The 21,767-nt window shown below is 48.6% G+C and overlaps 1 protein-coding gene and 1 long non-coding RNA gene across 5 annotated transcripts; one reads left to right on the plus strand and one right to left on the minus strand.

Moving 5' to 3' along the window:
• Positions 1–302: 302 nt before the first annotated feature.
• LOC142068843 (uncharacterized) lies at positions 303–8,938 on the plus strand. Of its 2 annotated transcripts, none has more exons than XR_012664765.1 (3): positions 303–2,367; positions 7,339–7,489; positions 8,853–8,938. It is a non-coding gene; the product is annotated as an uncharacterized LOC142068843 (long non-coding RNA). The 2 variants fall into 2 exon arrangements; XR_012664764.1 differs by lacking the exon at positions 8,853–8,938 and adding an exon at positions 8,696–8,777.
• LOC142068842 (uncharacterized) lies at positions 8,239–21,739 on the minus strand. Of its 3 annotated transcripts, XM_075118914.1 has the most exons (5): positions 21,575–21,739; positions 21,224–21,426; positions 13,992–18,187; positions 12,850–12,914; positions 8,239–12,226 (listed from the first exon to the last, which is right to left on the minus strand). In XM_075118914.1, exons 4-5 carry the CDS (start codon positions 12,874–12,876, stop codon positions 11,177–11,179), a joined length of 1,077 nt encoding a protein of 358 aa, XP_074975015.1. In that variant the 5' UTR covers positions 12,877–12,914; positions 13,992–18,187; positions 21,224–21,426; positions 21,575–21,739; the 3' UTR covers positions 8,239–11,176. The 3 variants fall into 3 exon arrangements, with proteins under 3 accessions (XP_074975015.1, XP_074975016.1, XP_074975014.1); XM_075118915.1 differs by lacking the exon at positions 13,992–18,187; XM_075118913.1 differs by having other exon boundaries at positions 13,992–21,426.
• Positions 21,740–21,767: the final 28 nt, after the last annotated feature.

A 21,767-nucleotide genomic window follows, 5' to 3' on the forward strand; every position in this document is an offset into this window, starting at 1 on the left:
TGATGTGATCAGTGGGGGAGCGGCCGCTCCCCCTGCTCCCCCACCAGCTACGCTCCCCTGCCCATAGGAGCCAGAGGGACCTGCCGGATGCTTCCTGGGAGCTGCCCCAGGTAAGCACCCCCGGGACTCCCCACCTCGCTCCCCGGCAGGTCCCTCTGGCTCTTAGGGGTGGGGTGGGCACGCACTACGGTGGCCCACGAGACCCTCCTGCCTGGTTCTGGGGGCAGTCAGGGGACAGGGGAGGGGGGTGGATGGGGCAGAGGTCCTGGCGGGGCGTCAAGGAACATGGGGAGGTTGGATGGGGTACGAGTCCCGGGGGGCGGGGGTTGGCAACGACCCCCTCGTGGGGTGAGGAGGGAACCCGTTGTTAAGATTTTGGCAGCTCATCACTGGTTGAGGGACAGTGATGAATGACGCAGAGCTCTCAATCCAGAACCTGCATTGCTGAGGAGCGAGGAGGTGTATCAAACCGAATGTCTCCCCTTCACGTTTCTAGCGCTCTGCCACATGCCAGGCTGTCAGGTGAACTGAGAACCAGCCGTTCTGACCCGTCTAGTGCTGCAGCACGTCCTCCCCATTCAGGGAACATCAGGTGACGCTCAGATGTCACCGATGTCATCATCCAATTCACAGCTGTGCAGGACCTGCATGTCTGGGGGCAAAGTGGGTGCATACGAAACTGAGTAGGGAATTGCCACCAAGAGGCAGAGAAGGGGGTGAGCCTTCTCCTCTAAGCTACTAGACCCCACACTCCTCCCAGAGATGGGGATAAAATCCAGGAGTCCTGACTCCCAGTCCCCTCCCACACCGGTCCTAGCCACTAGGTATCAGGGAAACCACTTCTCTCTTGTGTCCCCTCCCCCAGCTCCCACCTACCTCCTTTGACAACCCCTTCCCAAGCTGAGTCAAGTGCTGGGTCTGGGGACTCACCTGCCTTTGGGGAGCTGGCGTTCATCTCTCGCACCAGGCCCTGGTATTTGATCTCCACCCAGGAGTCCCAGGCCAGGCACTTAGAGCTACCTGCTCTCCAAAACTGGTGGGTCTCTCAGTCATCCAGGGTGTAACCAGTTCAGGGATCTAGCCTGCCGGTGTTGCTGACACAGGCTGAGAGCACCAGGCCATTCACCCTTTCCACATGCAGCCGCTTGGGCAAACCGGGAGCTGCATCGGGGGAGATGAGCTGGAGATAGGAGAGATGGTGAACCCCTGTAGGAAGGAGAGAGACTTCAATGGGAATGGGACCCAGACATCTGGGACAGCAACCCAAGGGGGCCCTGCAGCACAAAGCCCTGGAAGAAAGAGACTGGGATGGGGAATGAGATGCAAGTATCCGGGAGAACAAGGGTCACTTACCGGCCAAGGTGATGGAGCAGAGAGACAGCTCCCAGGTCAACTCGATATCGCAGGGATAGAACCCTGTCACATGGCAGACGAGGTGGCGCGGCCAGTCCTGGGTCCCTGGGACAAGGGCCACACAGACTGTGGGCTCGGCTGGGGGGAGGGCGAGAAAGGGTTATTAGTCACAGGGAATGGAATAGCAGGGGGCTGCAGGTCAGGAATGAGGGGCACCAGCAGAGTTGTCACCTGTCTTCTGAGTGGTGAATGGCACAGAGCTCTCGATTCAGAACCTGCATTGTTGCGGTATGAGGAGGTTCATAAAAGCTAAAGACTCCCCGTCACGGTTCCAGTGCTTCACCCACTCGCCAGGCCGCTGGGTGCACCGAGAATCAGTGGTTCTGGTCGGACTGGTACCACAGCACGTCCTCCCCGTTGAGAGAATATCTGGTGATGGCTCGGACAGCACTGGTGGCATCGTCCAGCTCACAGGTCTTCAGGACCTGCATGTAGTAGGGTTCTGGGGGCAGAATGGCTGAGTGAGCATGGAGTTGCCACCAGGAGGCAGAGCGGGACAGACCCTCCAGACCCCATTCCTTTTCCAGAGAGGGGGACAGAACCTAGGAGTCCTGGCTCCCAGCCTCTTTCCCCACTGGCCCTAACCACTAGGTATCAGGGAAGTCACTCCCCTCTGGTGTCCCCTTTCCCAGCTCCCTCTACCTCCTTTGAGCTGCCCATCCATCCCCTTTCTGAGCTGAGCCACATGCAGGGGCTCAGGGACTCACATGCCTTTGGTGAGCTGGCGTTCATCTCTTCACCCTCGTTTCTGGGGAGGCTTGAGAATAATATACTAACTAATTGGTTACAATGTGAGCACAGACCAGCACTAATGGTCTCAGCTGCCAGGACCAGGCTCCCTGCCTGCCTCGCTCTCCCACCCTGCAGCAGCCATCGACCAGCAGTGATGCTCCTCTGCTGGGGGCGCTGGCAGAGACTCTGCGAACGGGGGGGCTGCACTCCTGGTGAATGTAGGTGAGTCCTGCTTGGTATTTGTATTAGTAATAAGAATGATAATGATAATATCAGGAGGAGGGGTGGGGCAGGAGATCCTGGCTCACATTAATAGGAAGGGAGCCAGGTTGGAGGAGGGGACGCAGGGAAAGGATCAGGGGCAAGGCTGGGGAGGCTGAAACAGGGCTGGTAGGGCCCAGCTGATGGGGGGGGGGGGGCTGGCTCAGTATGCAAGTTGTAGGACACGATATACAATGGCCTCGTTGACCACTAGCTCCTACCAACAACATCTCTTTTCCTAGTAAAAAAACTAGGATATTCAATGACAAAAAAAAAAAAAACATGTTCACGCAGCGTGAAGTGGCATTTTCGTCCCATGGCAGAACAATGAGATGAGCAAAACTCAAACTTCTAGAAACCAGGAATGGTCCAGGTAAGGTTTCCCTATCCTGCTATCCCTCTACCATCTTCAAGTACTGCCTAAATACATATTCCCACTGTCCTTTGGAACTAGAAGATCCAGGAGGCTGGAGAGCCTGGCTTACATTCGAACATTTAGCCAGCTCTGCAGAATGACTACCAGAGGTGGACAATGGAAGAACCATGCTACAGCAATTTACAACTCCCTTAGGTTTATTCACAGAATATCTTGTCATAATAGGGTCTGCAGATTTACCCCAATTGCAAGTTTAACTCTAAAATGTGAGTGAAAGTTCGTAAGACATCACAATAACATATAACAGGTGGTTTCTATGATTGGTAATAGTGTGGAAGGTGTAATGACAGGGTATTTTTAAGTAAAAACGAAAAAGGTAAAAGATGAAGCATTTTAAAGTTTTGAAGGTTAAGTGGCTAAAACAGACTTTCACTGAAATAATGTCTTCGGTAACCCTCTCTTGTTAATAGAATTCCATTTTAATTCAGGGCTGTGACTGCATTGGCTGTGAATTTAATCTCATCAACAGGCTGTTGCAACACCCAACTTTTGGTGATAGTGTCCAATAATTTTTGTTGTTCTGTGCATGTAGTTCAGCATAGTTTTAGGGTCCCAGGTGAGATCCCATGACAGGCCAAGTTGCGACAAGTGTCCATGTTGTCTTCACAAATGTTGGTGGTAAACCAGGTGGTCAGGATCTGTCACGGACTAAAAATGTCTGGGATGTTTTACAACCTTTGGCTGTTGGAACGGGTTCATGACAGCAAAAGCGGTTACAAAAGATCATCATTTTGTTGCTTCTTTTGAAAGGTGGCAACACACTTGAGTCCTCCAAGTGAGCAAGCTTATCCACTAGTGCAGTGGTTCTCCAACTTTTTAATGGAGTCGCCAGGGCTGTCTTAGTCCTGGTCTACACTGGGGGGGGGATCGATATAAGATACGCAACTTCAGCTACGAGAATAGCATAGCTGAAGTTGACGTATCTTAGATCGACTTAGAATCACTTTCTTCGCATCCTCGCGGCGCGGGATCAACGGCCGCCACTCCCCCATCGACTCCTCTCGCCATGGTGGAGTTCCGGATCGGGGATCAATTTATCGCTTCTACACTAGACGCGATAAATCGATCCCCAGTAGATGGATCACTACCCGCCAATCTGGCGGGTAGTGTAGATATGGCCTTAGACTTGCTGGGGCCTGGGGCCAAAGCCTGAGCCCCACCAACCAGGGCCGAAGCCAAAGCTCGAGGGCTTCAGCCCTGAGCACCAAAGCTCAGCTTACAGGACCCCTGCCTGGGCCTAAAGCCCTTGTGCTTCAGCTTTGGCCCCCCCTTGCCTGGAGCAGTGGGGCTCAGGCTTTTCTCCCCCCCCCCAGGGCAGTGCGGTTCGGGGGGGCTCAGGCTTTGGTCCCCCCTCCTGGAGTCGTGTAGTTTTTTTGTTGTCAGATGGGGGTTAAGGTACAATGGAGTTTGAGAACCACTGGCCTAGTGCATACAATGTTCATGCTTTCTGTAAAAACCTAGCTTTAGCTGTGTAAATGGTAAAAGAGGGGGGAAGTTTTTCCACCTTTGCCCATTCTAGACGTACAGCCAAGGCAGTGATAAAAGCTGGCTTGTCCTTAAACATCTTACAACCATATAACAGCAGCAGTTTTCAGTTTCATTTTAGCTACAAAGGAAGTGAGTTGTAAGTTCGTAAGCTTTGTTCACATTTGAAAGGTTTAACTGTCATTTTTTGTAATGTTGGATCAAGTTAAGATTTGTAAATCCCAATTTTAGGATAAGGAATTTCCCATACTTAAAATATAACAAAGTATTCTCCCCCCTTGTTAAAACCAGATGACATGGAGCCAGAAGTTAATGAGCCAGAATTGGTGTGTTGGAATTTAGGCCTAATTGATGGACAAAATAATAAGGGGATGGGCCATTCCACCCATCACTGCCCTTTGGGGTTGTTAGCCGACGGCCAAGGATGTTTGGTGAGGTGCCAGCTATGCCCGTTTATACCATCCGTGACTTTAACCGCTAGGACGCACTGTCCCTTCGCGGCGGGCAGCCCGGGCTAGGCTGACGGATGCCCCAAGGTCCTAACCACCCGTGACTTTAACTGCTAGACCTCAGAGCTCCTTCGCAGCGGGCAGCCAGTACTGACTGACAGGTGCCCCAATGGCAGCACTAAGAGCCTCTCCACACCCGTGACTTTAACTGCTAGAGCTCAGAGCTCCTTCGCAGCGGGCAGCCAGGATTGACTGACAGGTGCCCCAAGAGTTTGCCCCGTGGAGGCGGCACAACTCAACGCTAGGCTCTTAGTACTCTCACCTAATGGCCAGGCTTTAGAGCCAAAACGGCTGAGGTTCTTTAATTGTGCTGGCTGCTTTACAGTAAACCAGAGAAAACAAGTCAGGCTTATGCACAAATGGTTACCAAAATTTATTAAGCTAGATTCTAATCATGTGGTTACAAAATTGCTAGTGCCTACTTATTTAAATGTAGAGATGTTACACACACAAACAAGTTACAAAACTGAAGCCACAATCCCAAAGAAAGAAAAGGAGGACTTGTGGCACCTTAGAGACTAACCAATTTATTTGAGCATGAGCTTTCGTGAGCTACAGCTCACTTCATCAGATGTTTACCGTGGAAACTGCAGCAGACTTTATATACACACAGAGAATATGAAACAATACCTCCTCCCACCCCACTGTCCTGCTGGTAATAGCTTATCTAAAGTGATCAACAGGTGGGCCATTTCCAGCACAAATCCAGGTTTTCTCACCCTCCACCCCCCCACACAAATTCACTCTCCTGCTGGTGCTAGCCCATCCAAAGTGACAACTCTTTACATAATCAAGTCGGGCTATTTCCTGCATAGATCCAGGTTTTCTCACATCCCCCCCACCCCCATACACACACAAACTCACTCTCCTGCTGGTAATAGCTCATCTAAACTGACCACTCTCCAAGTTTAAATCCAAGTTAAACCAGAACATCTGGGGGGGGGGGTAGGAAAAAACAAGAGGAAACAGGCTACCTTGCGTTTGTGTGTGTATGGGGGTGGGGGGGATGTGAGAAAACCTGGATCTATGCAGGAAATAGCCCGACTTGATTATGTAAAGAGTTGTCACTTTGGATGGGCTAGCACCAGCAGGAGAGTGAATTTGTGTGGGGGGGTGGAGGGTGAGAAAACCTGGATTTGTGCTGGAAATGGCCCACCTGTTGATCACTTTAGATAAGCTATTACCAGCAGGACAGTGGGGTGGGAGGAGGTATTGTTTCATATTCTCTGTGTGTATATAAAGTCTGCTGCAGTTTCCACGGTAAACATCTGATGAAGTGAGCTGTAGCTCACGAAAGCTCATGCTCAAATAAATTGGTTAGTCTCTAAGGTGCCACAAGTACTCCTTTTCTTTTTGCGAATACAGACTAACACGGCTGTTCCTCTGAATCCCAAAGAAAGAAAACAAAGTATAGAGCTCTATTTCAAAATATGTGTACACTAAAGATAGGAGATCAGGTGTGGGTGCTTCTTACCCTCCTTGCATCTCTCGATTCCAGCGGTGCCAAGCCAGGATCGGTCACTCAATTCCGCGGAAAGACGAATAAGGGACAAGGCGTAGGGATTCTCTTAGCTGCAGAAGCCTTGGGAGGCTGTCACTTATCTGACCAGCAGATAGATAGTGAAAAGCACTCAAAAATCATGGTGCTGTAGGTCCCCTACTTATACCTCTGTACTCCTTTATTCTCTTTCTCCTTTCTTATGCCAAATTGAGGCTGGTCTGTCGGGGTGACGCCAGCTTTCGCAAGAGTAGTTTACACTTGCAAGGGAGAGAAACAATAAGTTTCGACTACTGGACATTTCTTTTATCAGGGTAAATATTTTCCCACCTAGGATGTTGGTGTGTGTGCATCACGCTATTTAGTAGGGGCTTTATAGCCATGTCTGTCACAGGGCCTCTGCCTGCTGTGAGCTTAATCCTTGTATCTGTTCCCAGAGGCACATTGTAGCAGCACACCTGTGCTTTCACAGCTTCAAAGGCTGTGCTGGAATATATGTTAAGTGCCCTGTTCCGGCTTCCTCCTGTGTGTCCAGCAATGCTGGTCTGAGCGGCGGGGGGGCTGGCTGTCTGGCTACAGGGGTCCGTCAAGAAAGAGATTTTGTGAGAAAAAGATTAAGAAGAACAGTAGAAAAAGAGCGAGCCTGGAGCACTGAGCCTGGTACAAGACCTGAGGACGGAATCAGAGGCTGTGAACCAGTCAGGCCATGTATTAAAGCAGATTCTTAGATACGAACTTGGCAGAGTTTTTGCTAGCATATTAGGCATTAGATATTTATGTAAATATATTTTAAGGCTAGCACTTCTACATCCCCATCTAGCACAAGATAAGATGGTTTGAAAGAACAATGAATAGGGATGTTGTGTCTGAGATATTAGGAACAAGGAGAGGTAACAAACAGATGTCATGAAACATGTAAGTTGGTACATCAATTGTGTATCCCTGTTGTTTGTCTCAGTCTATAAATGTCGGGGTACCTCACATTAACCCTTTGTGTGGCCTAGGGGACAGCAGAGACTCCCGCTGCTGACTGAGCCCCTCCTTGCCACTGGGCACTCATGGAGGTGGAAGAGACAGGAAGAGCATGGCAAACGTCTCTCCCTTTTATCATGTCCTTTCTTCCCTCTTGGCTTTGCCCCCCAACTTCAGAGTCAGGTGAGCATTACCTCATTGCAGTCCCAGACTGACCAAAGGAAGGGGGGGTGACTCAATCAAGAGTCCAACAGATCCTTGGTTGCCGCCTAGGCCAGAGTCCTTTGTTCCTGTGAGGCTGGGTTGGGTTTGTCCCATACATGCCCTGATGCGGTGTGAACTGTCTCTCTGTTCTTGGAGAGTTTTTGCCTGGGCTTGTTTTAAGCCGTGAGGACACATTCTCAGCCTCATAACTATATACATGAAATTACAACCTATAACATCACTATAACAACGATTACTATAACAACCATGCTCAGTGCATCATGAGCCTTCCGAAGACACCCAACATGACAAATTTTGCACTGATCATATTATAATGATCACACAATCATATTATAATGATGAACATGGGGTTGTAGGGCGTTCCCCCAAGGTACAGAGCATCACAGGGGGCCCAAAAGTTCTTTGTGACAAGGGTCCCAGTTAATCTTAATTCCCCAATGGTGAAGAGCCTCATGCCCATGAAGAGTCTTAGGCCTGTGATGCCTCTTTGTTCCTCTCCCCAAACTCATTTATCAGTTTTTCACAGTATCAACATTTCCCCCAATGTCCCTGTTTATTTTAGGTTTCCCACCATCATCTCCACAGAGATCCCAAGCTCCCCGTCCCTTCCTGGCTTCCTCCTGCGTTGCTGCTTTCACCTCCATTTTTACCCTTCTATAGACCCCAAACCAAGGAGAAAACAAAGGAAATTCAACCCCACAACTTAGTGAATGCTGAAAAATAGATTCTTTATTTAGGCTTCACAATTTGTTTGCATTTTGGCAGAAAATTTAACCCCTAAACGATCCCAAATCAGAATTCAGGCTGTAGGTAATAATGAGAGAAAACAGAGAGAAAACATAATGAAATCATCTGCCTTGGTAACTAGATTTGGAGAGAAGCTGGGGAATGGGAAGCGGCTGAGCCAGGTTTCCAAGCTGGGAGGAGGGCACTGGAAAGGTGTAAGCACAGATTTGAAGGGACGGATTTGGTCCCATTGATTTCCAGGAGGCCAATGCAAGACTCAACTCAGGAAGCTCTTGCTCCTACAGACACACCTGGCATTCGTAAAATTCCCACTAGACACCACCCCATACCTTCAGGCACCTAAACACCTTTTAAAAGCTGGCCCCGTGTCTGCTACGTGTAGAAGAACTCTACAAGCTTGTGCCTGTTTTCTTTCAGACTGATTGGTGCCTCCTGGAATTGATAGGGATTGTCTGGCACGGGAAGGAAAATGAATATTGAAAGGCAGACGCACCCGACGTATGTGTGACTTTGACACGTTCAAAGAAATTGGTTTAAAAGGGGGGGACCCAATTAATTGGCTGTTTTAATTCAGGAATGCAGTGTTAAAAAGAAGAAAACCAAGAGCCTCAGATAAGCAAAGAATGAGAGAAAATATGGCAGTGCCATCTCGATGGAAGCCACAGAGAAAGTACCAGACCAGAAATCCGAGAGCTGCAGCAAGTGTCCAGTAGAAAAGAAGAAGATTGTCCTCCAGTGAACCCCAATGCCGGGTGTATAAACTGGGGTCATCTTGGTGGACCTCAGAGCTTTGCTGAACTCACCAATCATACCCTGCCAGACACTTGGACAGACCACGTGTCCTGCATTCATAGAATCATAGAATATCAGGGTTGGAAGGGACCTCAGGAGGTCATCTAGTCCAACCCCCTGCTCAAAGCAGGACCAATCCCCAATTTTTGCCCCAGATCCCAAATGGGCCCCTCAAGGTTTGAACTCACTACCCTGGGTTTAGCAGGCCAATGCTCAAACCACTGAGCTATCCCTCCCCCCAAAGCAGGACCAATCCCCAATTTTTGCCTCAGATCCCTAAATGGCCCCCTCAAGGATTGAACTCACAGCCCTGGGTTTAGCAGGCCAATGCTCAAACCACTGAGCTATCTGTCCCCATTCTCCTGGGCCAGGCTTACCAGGCTGGGAAGAAGAGGCGAGACTTCCTTTCGGAGGCTGTATCGCTTGCTGTCTCTTTCATATCAGTGTCTGAAAGTTGCCCTGCTGTGTCTGCTCTCTTCGTAGCACATCCTCAAGGAAATATGTCTTGGATTTTAACTACGCCATGCCATTAGCATGTTTCTCCTTCCTCAGCCCAAGTCAATGGCCCCAGAGAACCTCCCACAATAACTTTAAACAGCTGCTTTTGTTAGTTTATACTTGTCCCTTTGAAACCCCACACTAGAAAGCCCGGGACCAGGTTAGTAGGATGCCTTCAGACCAAGTGCTTCAGAGAGTCACTTAAAGCCTGACAAATATATTGGAGAGACTGAAGAACTGATGATTATAAATAAGGCTTGGTCTACACTACATACTTGCTTTGTTGTAACTACATCACTCAGGGGTGTGAAAAAAATCCACACCCCAAACAATGTAGTTATACTGACCTTAACCCCCTGTGTAGACACTGCTATGTTGGTGAGAGCTCCCTCCGACCTAGCTATCGGCTCTTCCAGAGGTGAAGTCATTAAGCTGACTAAGTGACTGGTCTATGGTATAAGTCCTGGGCCCCAACACTGGTCTATCTATGGCCATGGAATATATTTTGAGTTCCGTACATCCGTAGGACATTTGATCCATAAAACTGATGATTATATACTATGTTGACTGCAGCAGTACTGACCATGGTAGAAGTAGACCTGACAAGAGCTTAGCATTAAAATGAGAATGCTAATGCTCCCTGGACTCAATAATACGGGGTTATCCTAATAAAATTTCATTCAGACATGGACAGCAAATGCAATATGCTAGATTTCAACTTTCATATCTACTCTGGCACCAGGGCAAATCCAAAGTATTGACCCCCATTCTCACTTACAACACTTCAGGGATTCCTCTGGTTTCCACTGGACTCTTGACTCTGAGGGACCCCAAAGCAAATTCTAGGCTGTGAGTAGCAGTAACAGTTGGAGAGAGAACACACCATTCAATCACTGACATTACAGACAAGATTTGGCAGGAGGTTTGGGGAAGGCTGTGAAGCAGGTGGATGAAAGAGAACGGAAAAAGCAGAAGGGGTGGGGAGAGAAGTTTGGGCAGGTTGTGTATTGTCATAATGAACGCTGGTTGAAACATTAGATTTGAGGGAAAATTGGATTAAATGTATATATATATATATATATATTCACAGCAAGTGTTAGTTTCCATCAAAAACTGTCATTTTTTGGTCAGAAAACCTGAAAATGCTTGGCTACAAGTAAAAAAAAATTCAGTTTTCAGCAAATTTGTGTTTGTTTTGGCAGCTTTTTGCCAATAACTTTTCAGTTTTTGGCATGTTTTTGCAAATGTTTTCAGTTGTCAGCGCTTTTCTGCCCAATTTTCTGGGGTTTCAACAGGTTTTAGTCAATTTTTTGTTTTTCAATAGAAAGTCTAAATTTTCCACAAGAAAATCAAACACCATTTTCTGACCAGCTGTAATAATAATAATAGGAAGGAAAGGAAGTTTAATTAAACCATCTTCATTGCAAACAAGATTTGGGTACAGCTGGGAACAGGAGGAAAACCAGGAGGAGAAACAGTTGGGATGGGATGGGAGAAATTTTGGGCAGCTCAGGGAAAGATCTGAAGGAGCAATAACAGGACAAAGAAACTCACATGCACACAACCAGATTAGCATCATGGTGCTGTATTCTCCATCCTCATGAGCACTTAGGGGACTGGAGGCAGCGGGATGCGGTCGGGTGGGTTGTTTTCTTTGGTGAACTGGAGGTCCCTGCAGAACAGGACAGGCTTCTGACCTATGCCGAGGCAGTACTGCCAGATGTACAGGTTCTTTTGGGGCTCCAGGGTCACCTGGATTGACTCCTCTTCTTCTCGGGCTTCGTTCCAGTCCTCCTGCTCTGTGCAAACGCTTCTCCCGCCGTACTCGGCCCTGAGGGAGAACTGGACCTGGGTGATGAGCTTGGTGAGCTCTCCGGCCCCAATAGACATCTCAGTGGAGATGCTCCAGTTGTGCTCAATGCTGGACATCTTCTGCTTGGCATAGCCCACCTTGCGGGTGACCTTGTCGGACCAGATGATGGGGGAGTCGGAGTCATTGTGCAGGGTCTTGATGCACTCCCAGCCACCGGTTGAGGTGCCCTTGGTGAGCGTCAAGCCCCCAGGGAAGAAGTTCAGCACTTTGGGGTGGATGGAGTAGAAGGAGTCCAGCTTGTCAAATCTCATGTCTGGGTACAGGAAGAACTGAGCACCCCACTTCTCATCCATCTTGATCAGGGTTAGGAAATGATCGATCCCGAAGTAGTAGAGCCCCTTGCAGTATTCAGGGGGCAGGACAACATTATTTTCACCTTCAGCTGTCCTCAAATTTTTCACGCTGCGGATTACACCCTGGTTTTGGAAAATGATGAAGAAGGTCCAACAAACCCTCCCGTAGTGGTCCCCACCGCGGCACCTGGGATGCAGCTCAAAGACCTGAGCTCCCTTATCTGTACTTAGGTCCTGCACCACCCGGTAGGAACTGCCTTTGATGATGTAGATATTGGGGTCCTGCCTGCTGCCCACATAGTGATCCCCACCCAGGCACGCAGGGTGTAGGCCCTGGATCTTGATGTTGTGCCCCTTCTCAAGGAACTCAGTCGTCTGCAGGTAGCATCCCAGGTCAGAACGGACGATGCAGTCTCCACTGAGGTTGCGAAAGATGTCTGTGCCCGGGGAGTCCTTCCGAGGGACCAATGATCCACTGACTGGCCTGGAGCCCTGGGGTGGGGACAAAGTGGAGGGAAGGGAAGGGTGCAGTTGGCAAAAGGATCAAGGCAGCTTGAGAAGACCATGTGCACATGGGGTTGGACTGGGAGACGTCAGGAGACTTCTCTGTTTCTATCAAGGGAAAAACTTTTCAGTGACACCAGGAGTGAATCCCTCAGGGCAACAATGACCCCTCTTCTCTCACCCCAGTGGAGCTACGGCCGACATACACCAGCGGGAGTATGGCCCATTGACACCAGTGACACTATGGCCCATTAAAGCCAGCTGGAGATCTGGCCTAGTGACACCAATGGAGCTACTGCCAGTATATGCCAGCTGGGGTCTGGTCCACCGCTTCCAGTGGAGCTGCGGCCCTTTGACCTTAGCTCATCTAATCTTTTGTGAATGTTTGATGCTTGAAGACCCCCCCACCCCTGGTTCCAAGAGCAACCAGGCACCTGGGAAAGGAATTGGGCAGCCCTGGGAAGTATCTGCAGTGAAGTCTCCTAGATGTGCCCTGGGCCTGCAACACTATCTTTGGGGGGCGGCGGGGAATTTTCTTGAGAGGGGAAGGGGAGGGGAAAGCCCAGGGTCCTGCCTTGGGAGAATCCTGCTTCACCTGGGTTCCCACTTACCACCGTTGATCTATCTGACTGGGCCATGTCTCCTCTGTCTCACCCAGTAAGTACAAAGGGCTGCCCTGTGTGGAGATAAAGAGGTGAGGAAACAAGAACAAGATCCTGACATATAACTCTGTGCCCAGCCAGGAGTCCATGAACAGAGCTCAAAAGAAAACAGTGCACCAAAGTTCCCTCAATCTCAACCCACAACCCCCTGCTATCCCAGTCCTTGGCTCCCCTCTCCCCGCCAGCTCTGCCGGTGCCCCTCAGTTCCAACCTGCAGCCCCCTGCTAGCCCAGAATTGGGCTCAGTGTTTTCCCTGGGAATTGAAATTAGAGGGGCTGTTGAATTTACAGTGGGCTGAGGGCCAAGGGATGAGATCATGGGGGTGAAGATGGGCTGTATAGCACCACAGTAAAAGCAAAACAAAAATATTTTTTAAAGTGTATTTAATTTAAATTTACTTTTGAAAAATTAATTTTAATATAATTTTTTTTTAAAGTACAGAAACTCTTTGAGACAGTGATGGTGCAAGATAACAACCTTGGCAAATAAGGTTTTCTAAATATCTTGTCCTTCTAGGAAACATATATTTATATGTTTCCTAGTCACAAATCAAGCATTCTGGAGCAAAGTCACTAAAACATACTAATCTAGCTGTTGAAAGAATGAGAAATTATATTAATTCCTTCTATATATGCATAAGCTTTCACAAAATTTCAATCAAAAAAGGAGTTAAGCTTCCTGTGACTGCCTGGTTGCTACAAGCAAGTTCCTTAAGTTTTCATTGGCAAGGTGATTTGGCACTAACTCTTGTCACCACATTTTAACCATCAAAAAACACAAATAAACACCAGCACTTGAATGTATGATGATTTTTATATACATTTTATACATATAATATATATACATATACATTTATAGATATATGGTTCAATTTCAATTCGAATTTCCAACCAACAACTGAATGGATTTTTTTCCAGTTAGAACAATTAGTTGGAAAAGGACTAAATTGGCAACTCTGCATGTAACTAGCTGACCACTGGGGGAGGAGGAGCTCCCCCCTCCTCCCACAACTCTGCCGGTACCCCTCAATCCCAAACCGCAGCCTCTGCTTTCCCAACCCTGGGCTGGCTGGTCATAAGGAAGATACTCACAGGTAGGAGTTGTGTTTGCAGTCACTGTCCCTGTCCCTGTCGGGGAGTCTCCCTCTAGGGTGGATGGAGCTGGGGGTTTCTGTTGAGGATCCTCTGCAACATGAGATGCTCACAAAGAGACCAGGTTATATCAGGCAGAGCTGGGCATTCCCGCCCCCTTCCCCTGACCTGCCTCTCTGGGCGTCACCAACACACCCTTTTCTTCCCTGGGTTCCCGGAGTGCAATTCCCCCTCTCCCCAGCCTGCAGGGAGCTGACACCCAGACAGTCTCTCTAGGGCAGGGACAGTGTTTAATGAGCCACCAGCACCCAGGCAGTCCTGGGCCAGAGAGGGACCCAGACAACATTACCACCTCCCCCAGCTGTGGCTGAGTCCTGACCCCACCCTAGGATGGGAGATTTGGTGTCTTGCTATCAAACCCCCTGCCCCATGTGTCCTTTTCCTTCCCCACCTCATTTCTTCTCTAGTCTAAGGGTATGTCTGCACTGCATCATGTGCCAGGTCCATGTACCCTGCCTGCCAGACCATGCTTTCCAAACTTGCCTACAAGCCTCCACTCTGCACTGGTACCCACCCTGTATCTGGGGCAGTGTGTCCACGCTGGTGATGTGCTCACACATCTCTGATGCTGTGGCTTCTGGGGCATATCCCAGGGGCCCCCTTGCTAGCTGTAACCGCTCCAGGGCTTGGGTCATGGTGCATTGTGGGACATCTTCTCTGTCCATCCTGCAGCACTTGGTCGGTAGTGCCCTTACGCTGCCAACTCATCCACTAAGCGCTTTCGGGCCTGCAGGCCCCTCCCTGCGCCCTGGATCCAGCACCGGATCCGTGCTTCACTGCTACTGCAGAAGTCAGGCAGCGACGCTTCGGGATGCTGGTCGACATTTCTGCGGCAGTTTCCAAGGCAGCTGTGACGCGGCTGACCTAGGAATGGTTGACACCAGCTGCTGGTTTCATTTTCTTCCGTGTTGGAATCCAGCTTTGACTCCACGTGGTGTCAGAGGGGTCATGGCTCCAGCTCCATCTACAGCTCTGGGTCTTGTTGGGCTGCTGCCTCCCAAGCTCATCCCCAGACAGTTCCTCAGATATGGGCCCAGGATGCCCCTGGATACTCCATCCGTGTTGGCTAACCTGGTGCTGGCAGCAGCACCAGGGTCTGCCAAGGGGTCTGCTCTGGTGACTGCATGATCTGCTCTGGTGGTGTCCCTGTCTCCACTGCCTCTGCCTCTGGGTGCCCAGGTCCAGCCTGGCTCAGCAGAAAGTCATGAATGACTCTGGTCTGGATGCGGTTCCCAGCAGCAGTGGAATTGCTGGTGCAAGGGTCAGGTAGCCGGGGTGCTCCCGGATACACCATTCCCATCCTCCCCTTTGCAGCAGGTGGTCTTGAGGTGCTTCAGCTGCTCCCAGCCCTGAGAACCGTCCAGTGGATCCAGGCTCCTTGCTGAGCTTTCACGAACATGCTGGTTTCTTGTGTCTCGCTGAAATCCTGGACCTTGCTGCCCCTCCCCGCCCCCCGCCCCATGTTGACCAAAACCCTGGAGTGTCTGGCCAGGGGGCAGCCAATGGATGAGGGGCACTGGCTCAGTTTCCCAACAGGCTAGGCCAAGGTATGTTTGAAGTTGAGCAACCCACATGGAAAAGAAGGGTTAAACATCATCAGCTGTATTTGAACCAGGAGGTGAGTGGGAAGACAGGAAACAGAAGGCCCAGGATGCACAGGCCCAGGGGATTGTGGGATAGCATTGGTGGACCATACAAACATGAGCCTGGCAAGAAAGCTTCATTCATGTCCTTGCTGCCAGGGGGCCGGGTACAGTCACATTGGCTCAGACCCACATCTCTGAGCAAGGAAGCCCTCCTGTGTTCAAAGCGGGGACAGGCATGTGTCAGAGGGCTTTGTGGGTTGACACATTGGGCCTGGACCATTCTTCAGCATAGACACACTCTGTGTGAGCTTGGACAAGCCACCTCCCATCTCCCTTCTCAGCCTCTGTTGCACCCTCTTCTGAGTGGGGTTAAAATAACACTGCCTTTGTGATTTGTGGAGTAGGGTCTTCAGCCAGGGGAAAGACTCCAATTGATTTCAGGGGATTTGAGGGGGACCCTGAGCTTGCCAAGGCAGGCATGGTGGGTTGCAGCAAAGGGAATTAGGCTGGGATCCCGCCTTCACTGTTGCACCCACAAGGAAATGCTCTTGTCCAGGGATCCCTGGCTCTTCAGGGATCACGCCGCAGGGTTTGCATAAACGCACTTTGTTCCTATTATGCTCTAAGGCTGTGCCTCTGGGTTTGCCCAGGGAAACTTCCTGCTCTGAGTCCCTTAGAAAATGATGAGCTGAGCAGAGAAAGAAACATCCAACAGGGTAGCAGAGCAAACCTGGAGGATGAGTCCATGCTCAGTTCTTCAGGCTGGTTGGAGGGGAACAGGTCATTCCAGAGGTACCAAGAGAAGCCCCTCAGCCCTGGCTCTTGTCTACCATACAGGGCTGCTGGATCCATCGCTCATTGCTTAGCTTATAAACCAGGGCTCAGGACTTTGCTTCCCACTGGGCCCAGGGCTTCAACTCTCAAAGGCTTTGCATCTCCATGCTAACACACTGGTGGGTGGGAGTCGAGGATAAAACCCTCTCATCTGTAGCAGGCTGTTAGCACTCTGGCCTGATTGACAAGCCAAGCATCTGAGCAGGGACATCTCCCAGGCACCCTGACTGTGAAAGGTGCGTCACTATACACACAGACATATCATAAATGGAAACAACCGTTCCCAAAGTCTGACATAAGGGTGCACAAACGGAGCTGTTTGGAGAGCAGGGGATGAGCCCAAGCCTGGGATAGCAGGGGATTGTAGACTGGGATTTTGAGGCATCAGCAGAGCTGTGTATGGAGGAGCCCAGTTCTGGGAAGCAGAGAGCTGTGGCTTGGGATTGATGGGCACCAGAAGAGCCATTTAAAATCCACACCTTTGTCAGCAAACCCGTCTCTTCTCCTATCCCCACCTGACCTGGTGAATTATTTCCTTTTACTCCTAATACTTTGGAACTTCTTGGAACTGGCTTTATTTGCTGGGTGCAAAGTCCCATATCTCCCTGGCTCCCTGCCCAGCCGGGTCCAGATAACAGGTATGAAGAGGAAGGAGGCTCAGAGTATTTCATCTCAGAATAGATTTCACTGAATAGAATCAGAAATGTGGGGCTGTACTGCTCCTCGAGAGGTCACCTAGTCCAGCCTCCGGTACTGAGGCAGATCCAAGTAAACCTTGACCATCCCTGACAGGTGTTTGACCAACCCAGTTTTAAAATCCTCCAATGGTGGGGATTGCACGGGCTCCCTGGGTCGCCTGTTCCAGAGCTTAGTTTCCCTTAGAGTTAGCAAGATTTTTCTGCTATCTAACCAAAATCTCCCTTGCCACAGAGGAAGTCCATTCCTTCTTGTCCTATCTTCCGTGGACTTGGAGAACCATTGATCCCCGAGCTCTGAAGACAAACCTGTCCAGTTTTTTTTCACCTTTCCTCATAGGTCAGGTTTTCTAAACCTTTGGTCATTTTTTTTGCTTTCCTTTGGACTCCCTCCAATATCTCTGTGTTTTGTCTAAAAACCAGTGTGTGGAAATCATAACTGGGGGGCAAAAAGCTGTTGCATATCTTCCTCCACATTGAGGGTAGGGGGCGAATTTCATGAGCTTTCTCTGTGCAACGCAAGATGGTATAATTTTGGGTTCACACTCCAGAGGAGAGTGCGTTCCTTGGCAACTGGGAGGTGCCTTAGCTGAGCCTTCCCATGCAGAGCTGATCTCAGCATCTGTGTGAGACTGCACCTGTATGTGGGCTGGAGGAGGCTTGAGAGCCTGTCACAGCAGTCCAGTGTGAAAGGGATCTCAGGCTGGTGGGTCAGGCGGGCTCAGTGGTACTCCAGATCCAAGTGGCACCCCGGGTCGGGGAGGGGAGAAGGAACCATCACAAACACCTCTTCCTCCCACGCATCATCCAGTCCTCCTGCTCCGGGTAGACGCTTTTCCTGCCAAACTCAGCCTGGACGGAGAACTGGAACTGGGTGATGAGCTTGGTGAACTCTCTGGCCCTGAGGGACATCTCAGTGGAGATGCTCCCGTTGTGCTTGATGCTGCACATCTACTGCTAGGCACCTTGTGGGTGATCTTGTCAGGGGCGGACCGTCCATATAGGTGAACTAGGCGGTCGCCTAGGGTGCCAAGTTAAATGGGGCGCCAAGTTCGAGGAAAAAAGTCAAATGGAAAAAAAAAAGAAAAGGATGAAAAAAATACAAATAAAATAACAAAGATATCATTATTTCAATTGCCTTGCACATATGGAGGGAATATGAATTATAATTCATTTCTCTACATTTCTGAGAATTTATTAATATGTCAAATCTTTTATTTACTGCCAAAATAAATAATGTTTTATTGATTTTTTTTTTCAGTTTGAGACAGAGGGCCAAGATGACCCTCTCCGCAATTTTGACAAGCAATAACTCAGCCATAATGAAACACATCCACCAGCGGCAAGAGCTGCAATGCTAGTGACACCTAACTCGACTATACCTCAAGGTTGCATAGCTGGAAATTCCTGCAGAGCGGCGATATCATGAGTTGATACATGTCAAATGGTCATTTTAATACACGACGCAGGTAGATGGTTAAGAATCAAGCGAATACTGTGGAAATTGTGTTTCTTGGTGCCAAAGAATAAAGAATAATGTCTTTCAGCATTATAAATCCAAAATGTGAGTATCTTTAAGCATTATTAAACCTTAGTGTTATTATCGGGCTGTATAATTATGAACTTTTCTTTGTTATAACTGGTTCACAAGTAATAAATAAGGTCCATAAAAGAAAAGTAACCACGTTAACACATAGTAGGCTATGAAAGTGATGATGTTGCACTCCAAGCAGGTAACTGTGAGGAAGGGGATTACTTTCCAAACAACTAGTATCGGGTTATAATGTCGAAAAAGGTCATTTTGTTTCCACGTAAGTGCTGTAACTAACTGTTTTAATAGGTGAGTGAGTGTATGTTACTAATCAGTGAACCTTTAAGCAGTGAAAAGAAGTGTTGGGATGGCTGCAATGTGGTGTAAATCTCCAACCATGTGATGAGTGCATCAGCCATCCTCAACGCGATCATGCTTGCAGTCGGGAGCACAGTACATAACAATATTCAAATGCCCCATGGCAGAAAGAGGAAAAAGAAAACCCTCAGGAGCTGAGTATCATAAATGAAAGGCTTAAAACAAAGTACAGAACATTTGGAATGTTTTCAAAATTGGAAAGAACTTGAATACAATTGAAAAGAGGAAAAACTATCGATGAAGAAAATTTACGAGTGATCAAGGAAAAAGAAGAATATTGGCAACAAATATTAGAGCTTCTGATTGCTTTACTGAGAGTTCTCAGTGGGCAAAATTTAGCATTCCACAGCCACGGCAGAAATGAAAAATGACATACTCCAGGTAATGGAAACTTTTTAAAATTCATTGAATACCTCGCTTTGTTTGATCCAGTCATGGAGGAGCATCTACATAAAATAACTGATTGTGAAACACAGGTTCATTATTTAGGAAAAAATATGCAGAATGAAGTGATTCAAATCCTAGCAAATGCCATTAAAAAGAAAATTGTAGACGCTGCCCATTCTGCAAAATGCTTTTCAATAACACTGGGCTGTACAACAGGTGTGAGTCGCATTGAACAAAGGAAGATGATCATTCGTTTTGTGGATATGGAAAAGTCTGCAGATGAAGATAATGTAGAAGTGCTCATAAAAGAACATTTTTTGGGTTTTGTACCGCTGAAAGAGATGACTGGAGCATTTATGACTGAAACAATGTCATTATCTGTTGAAAACTTACGTGGCCAAGGCTATGATAATGGGAGTAATCTGAAGGGTAAAGACAATGGTGTGCAAAGGAGAATGACGGAAATCAATCCTAGGGCCTTTTTCATTCCTTGCAGTGCGCATTCTCTGAATTTGGTTGTCAATGATGCTGCTAGATGCTGTTTGGAGGCAAGCAGTTTCTTTGACCCGGTGCAACATGTTTATGTCTTTTTCTCAGGCTCAACACGCCGTTGGGAGATTCTGTCTCACCATGTGAATCCTCTAACTGTAAAACCACTTAGTCAGACAAGATGAGAGAGTCACATTGATGCTTTGAAGCCTCTTCACTATGAACTTGGGAAACATTTATGATGCCCTAATTAAAATTTCTGATGTTACTACCTTTACTGGATCATCTGGCAATACAGCACATTCAGATGCAGAAGCTCTTGCAAATGGCCTTTCCAAGTTCAAATTTGTGACTTCACTCATTTTGTGATATAATATCCTTTTCGAGATTAACCTCACTAGTAAGCAGCTTCAGGAAAAGAACTTGAACATACATTCTGCTATTCAAAAACTGCAGCAAACTAAAAATATTCTGGAGGAATTCAGAAGAGATGAAGAGTTCAAAAGAACACTGGTAGATTGAGCTTGCTGAAGAAATAGACTTTCCAACAGAATTTGAACCAGAGCCAGTTCGCATTCGGCAAAAGAAACAGCAGATTTTGTATGAAGGATGAGACACACCCATTCAGAACTCAAAACAAAGGTTCAAAGTGAATTTCTACTTCGCAGTCCTTGATACTGCTATTCACTCAGTTGACGAAAGATTTCAACAGATGCAGCAGCTAGAGTCAGTATTTGGCTTTCTATATGATATCCACAGCTTGCAAAAGGAAACAGCAAAACAGATAAGAAACTTGTGTATAAAACTAGAGTCAGCATTGACTCATGAAAATTCAAAAGACATTGATGCTACAGATTTGTGGAGTGAGCTTCAGGCTTTTTCAAGACGACTTAAGAAACCTTCCAGTCCTGAAGAAGTACTGAAGTTTGTTTGTGAAAATAAACTCACAGACAGTTTTCCAAACATTTTTATAGCTTTGTGCATACTTTTAACTTTGCCAGTTTCCGTAGCCCATCCCATACCCAGAGACAGAACCCAGGAATCCAGGCTCCCAGCCCTCTCCCCCACCAAGCCTAACCACTATATATCAGGGAAGTCGCTCCCTTCTGGTGTCCCCTCCCCCAGCTCCCTCCTACCTCCTTTGAGCCACCCACCCATCCCTTTTCTGAGCCAAGCTGAGTACTGGGGCCCATGGACTCACTGTCTTGGGGAGCTGGAATTCACCTCCCACACCAGGGCCTGGTACTTGGTCTCCACCCAGGAGTCACTGACCAGGCAGAGAGCGCTGCATGCTCTCCAGAACTGCTGGCTGTCCTGGTTGCCCAGGGTGTAGCCATTACGGGGAGCCAGCCTGCCGGTGTTGTTGTCATAGGTTGAGAGCACCAAGTCATTCACCCTCATCACATGCAGGTGCTTGGGCAGACCGGGGCCCTTCTGCGGGGAGATGAGCTGGAAATAGGAGGCCTGGTGAACCCCTGGAGGAAGAAGAGAGACCAGGATGGGAATGGGACCCAGGCATCTGGAACAGCGACCCGATGGGGCCCTGTAGCACTCAGCCTTGTGGGGGAAAGACTGGGATAGGGAATGGGACCCAGGCTGTCCAGGAGAACACAGGTCACTTACCAGCCAAGGTGACAGAGAAGAGATACAGGAGCCAGAAGGTTTAGCCCAAGGAGCCATCGCCCTGGGTAGGACAGGATGGCAGCTCTACAGGGTGAGGCCTGGGGCCAAGACCCAGAGAGCTGGAGAGGGCATGGCCACCCCTCCCTGTGCTGAGCTCTCTGTTGCTCTGACAGGAAACATGAGAGGGGAAACC

This window comes from Caretta caretta, chromosome 13 (genome assembly GCF_965140235.1).
Source record: "Caretta caretta isolate rCarCar2 chromosome 13, rCarCar1.hap1, whole genome shotgun sequence".
Classification (NCBI taxonomy): domain Eukaryota; kingdom Metazoa; phylum Chordata; order Testudines; family Cheloniidae; genus Caretta; species Caretta caretta.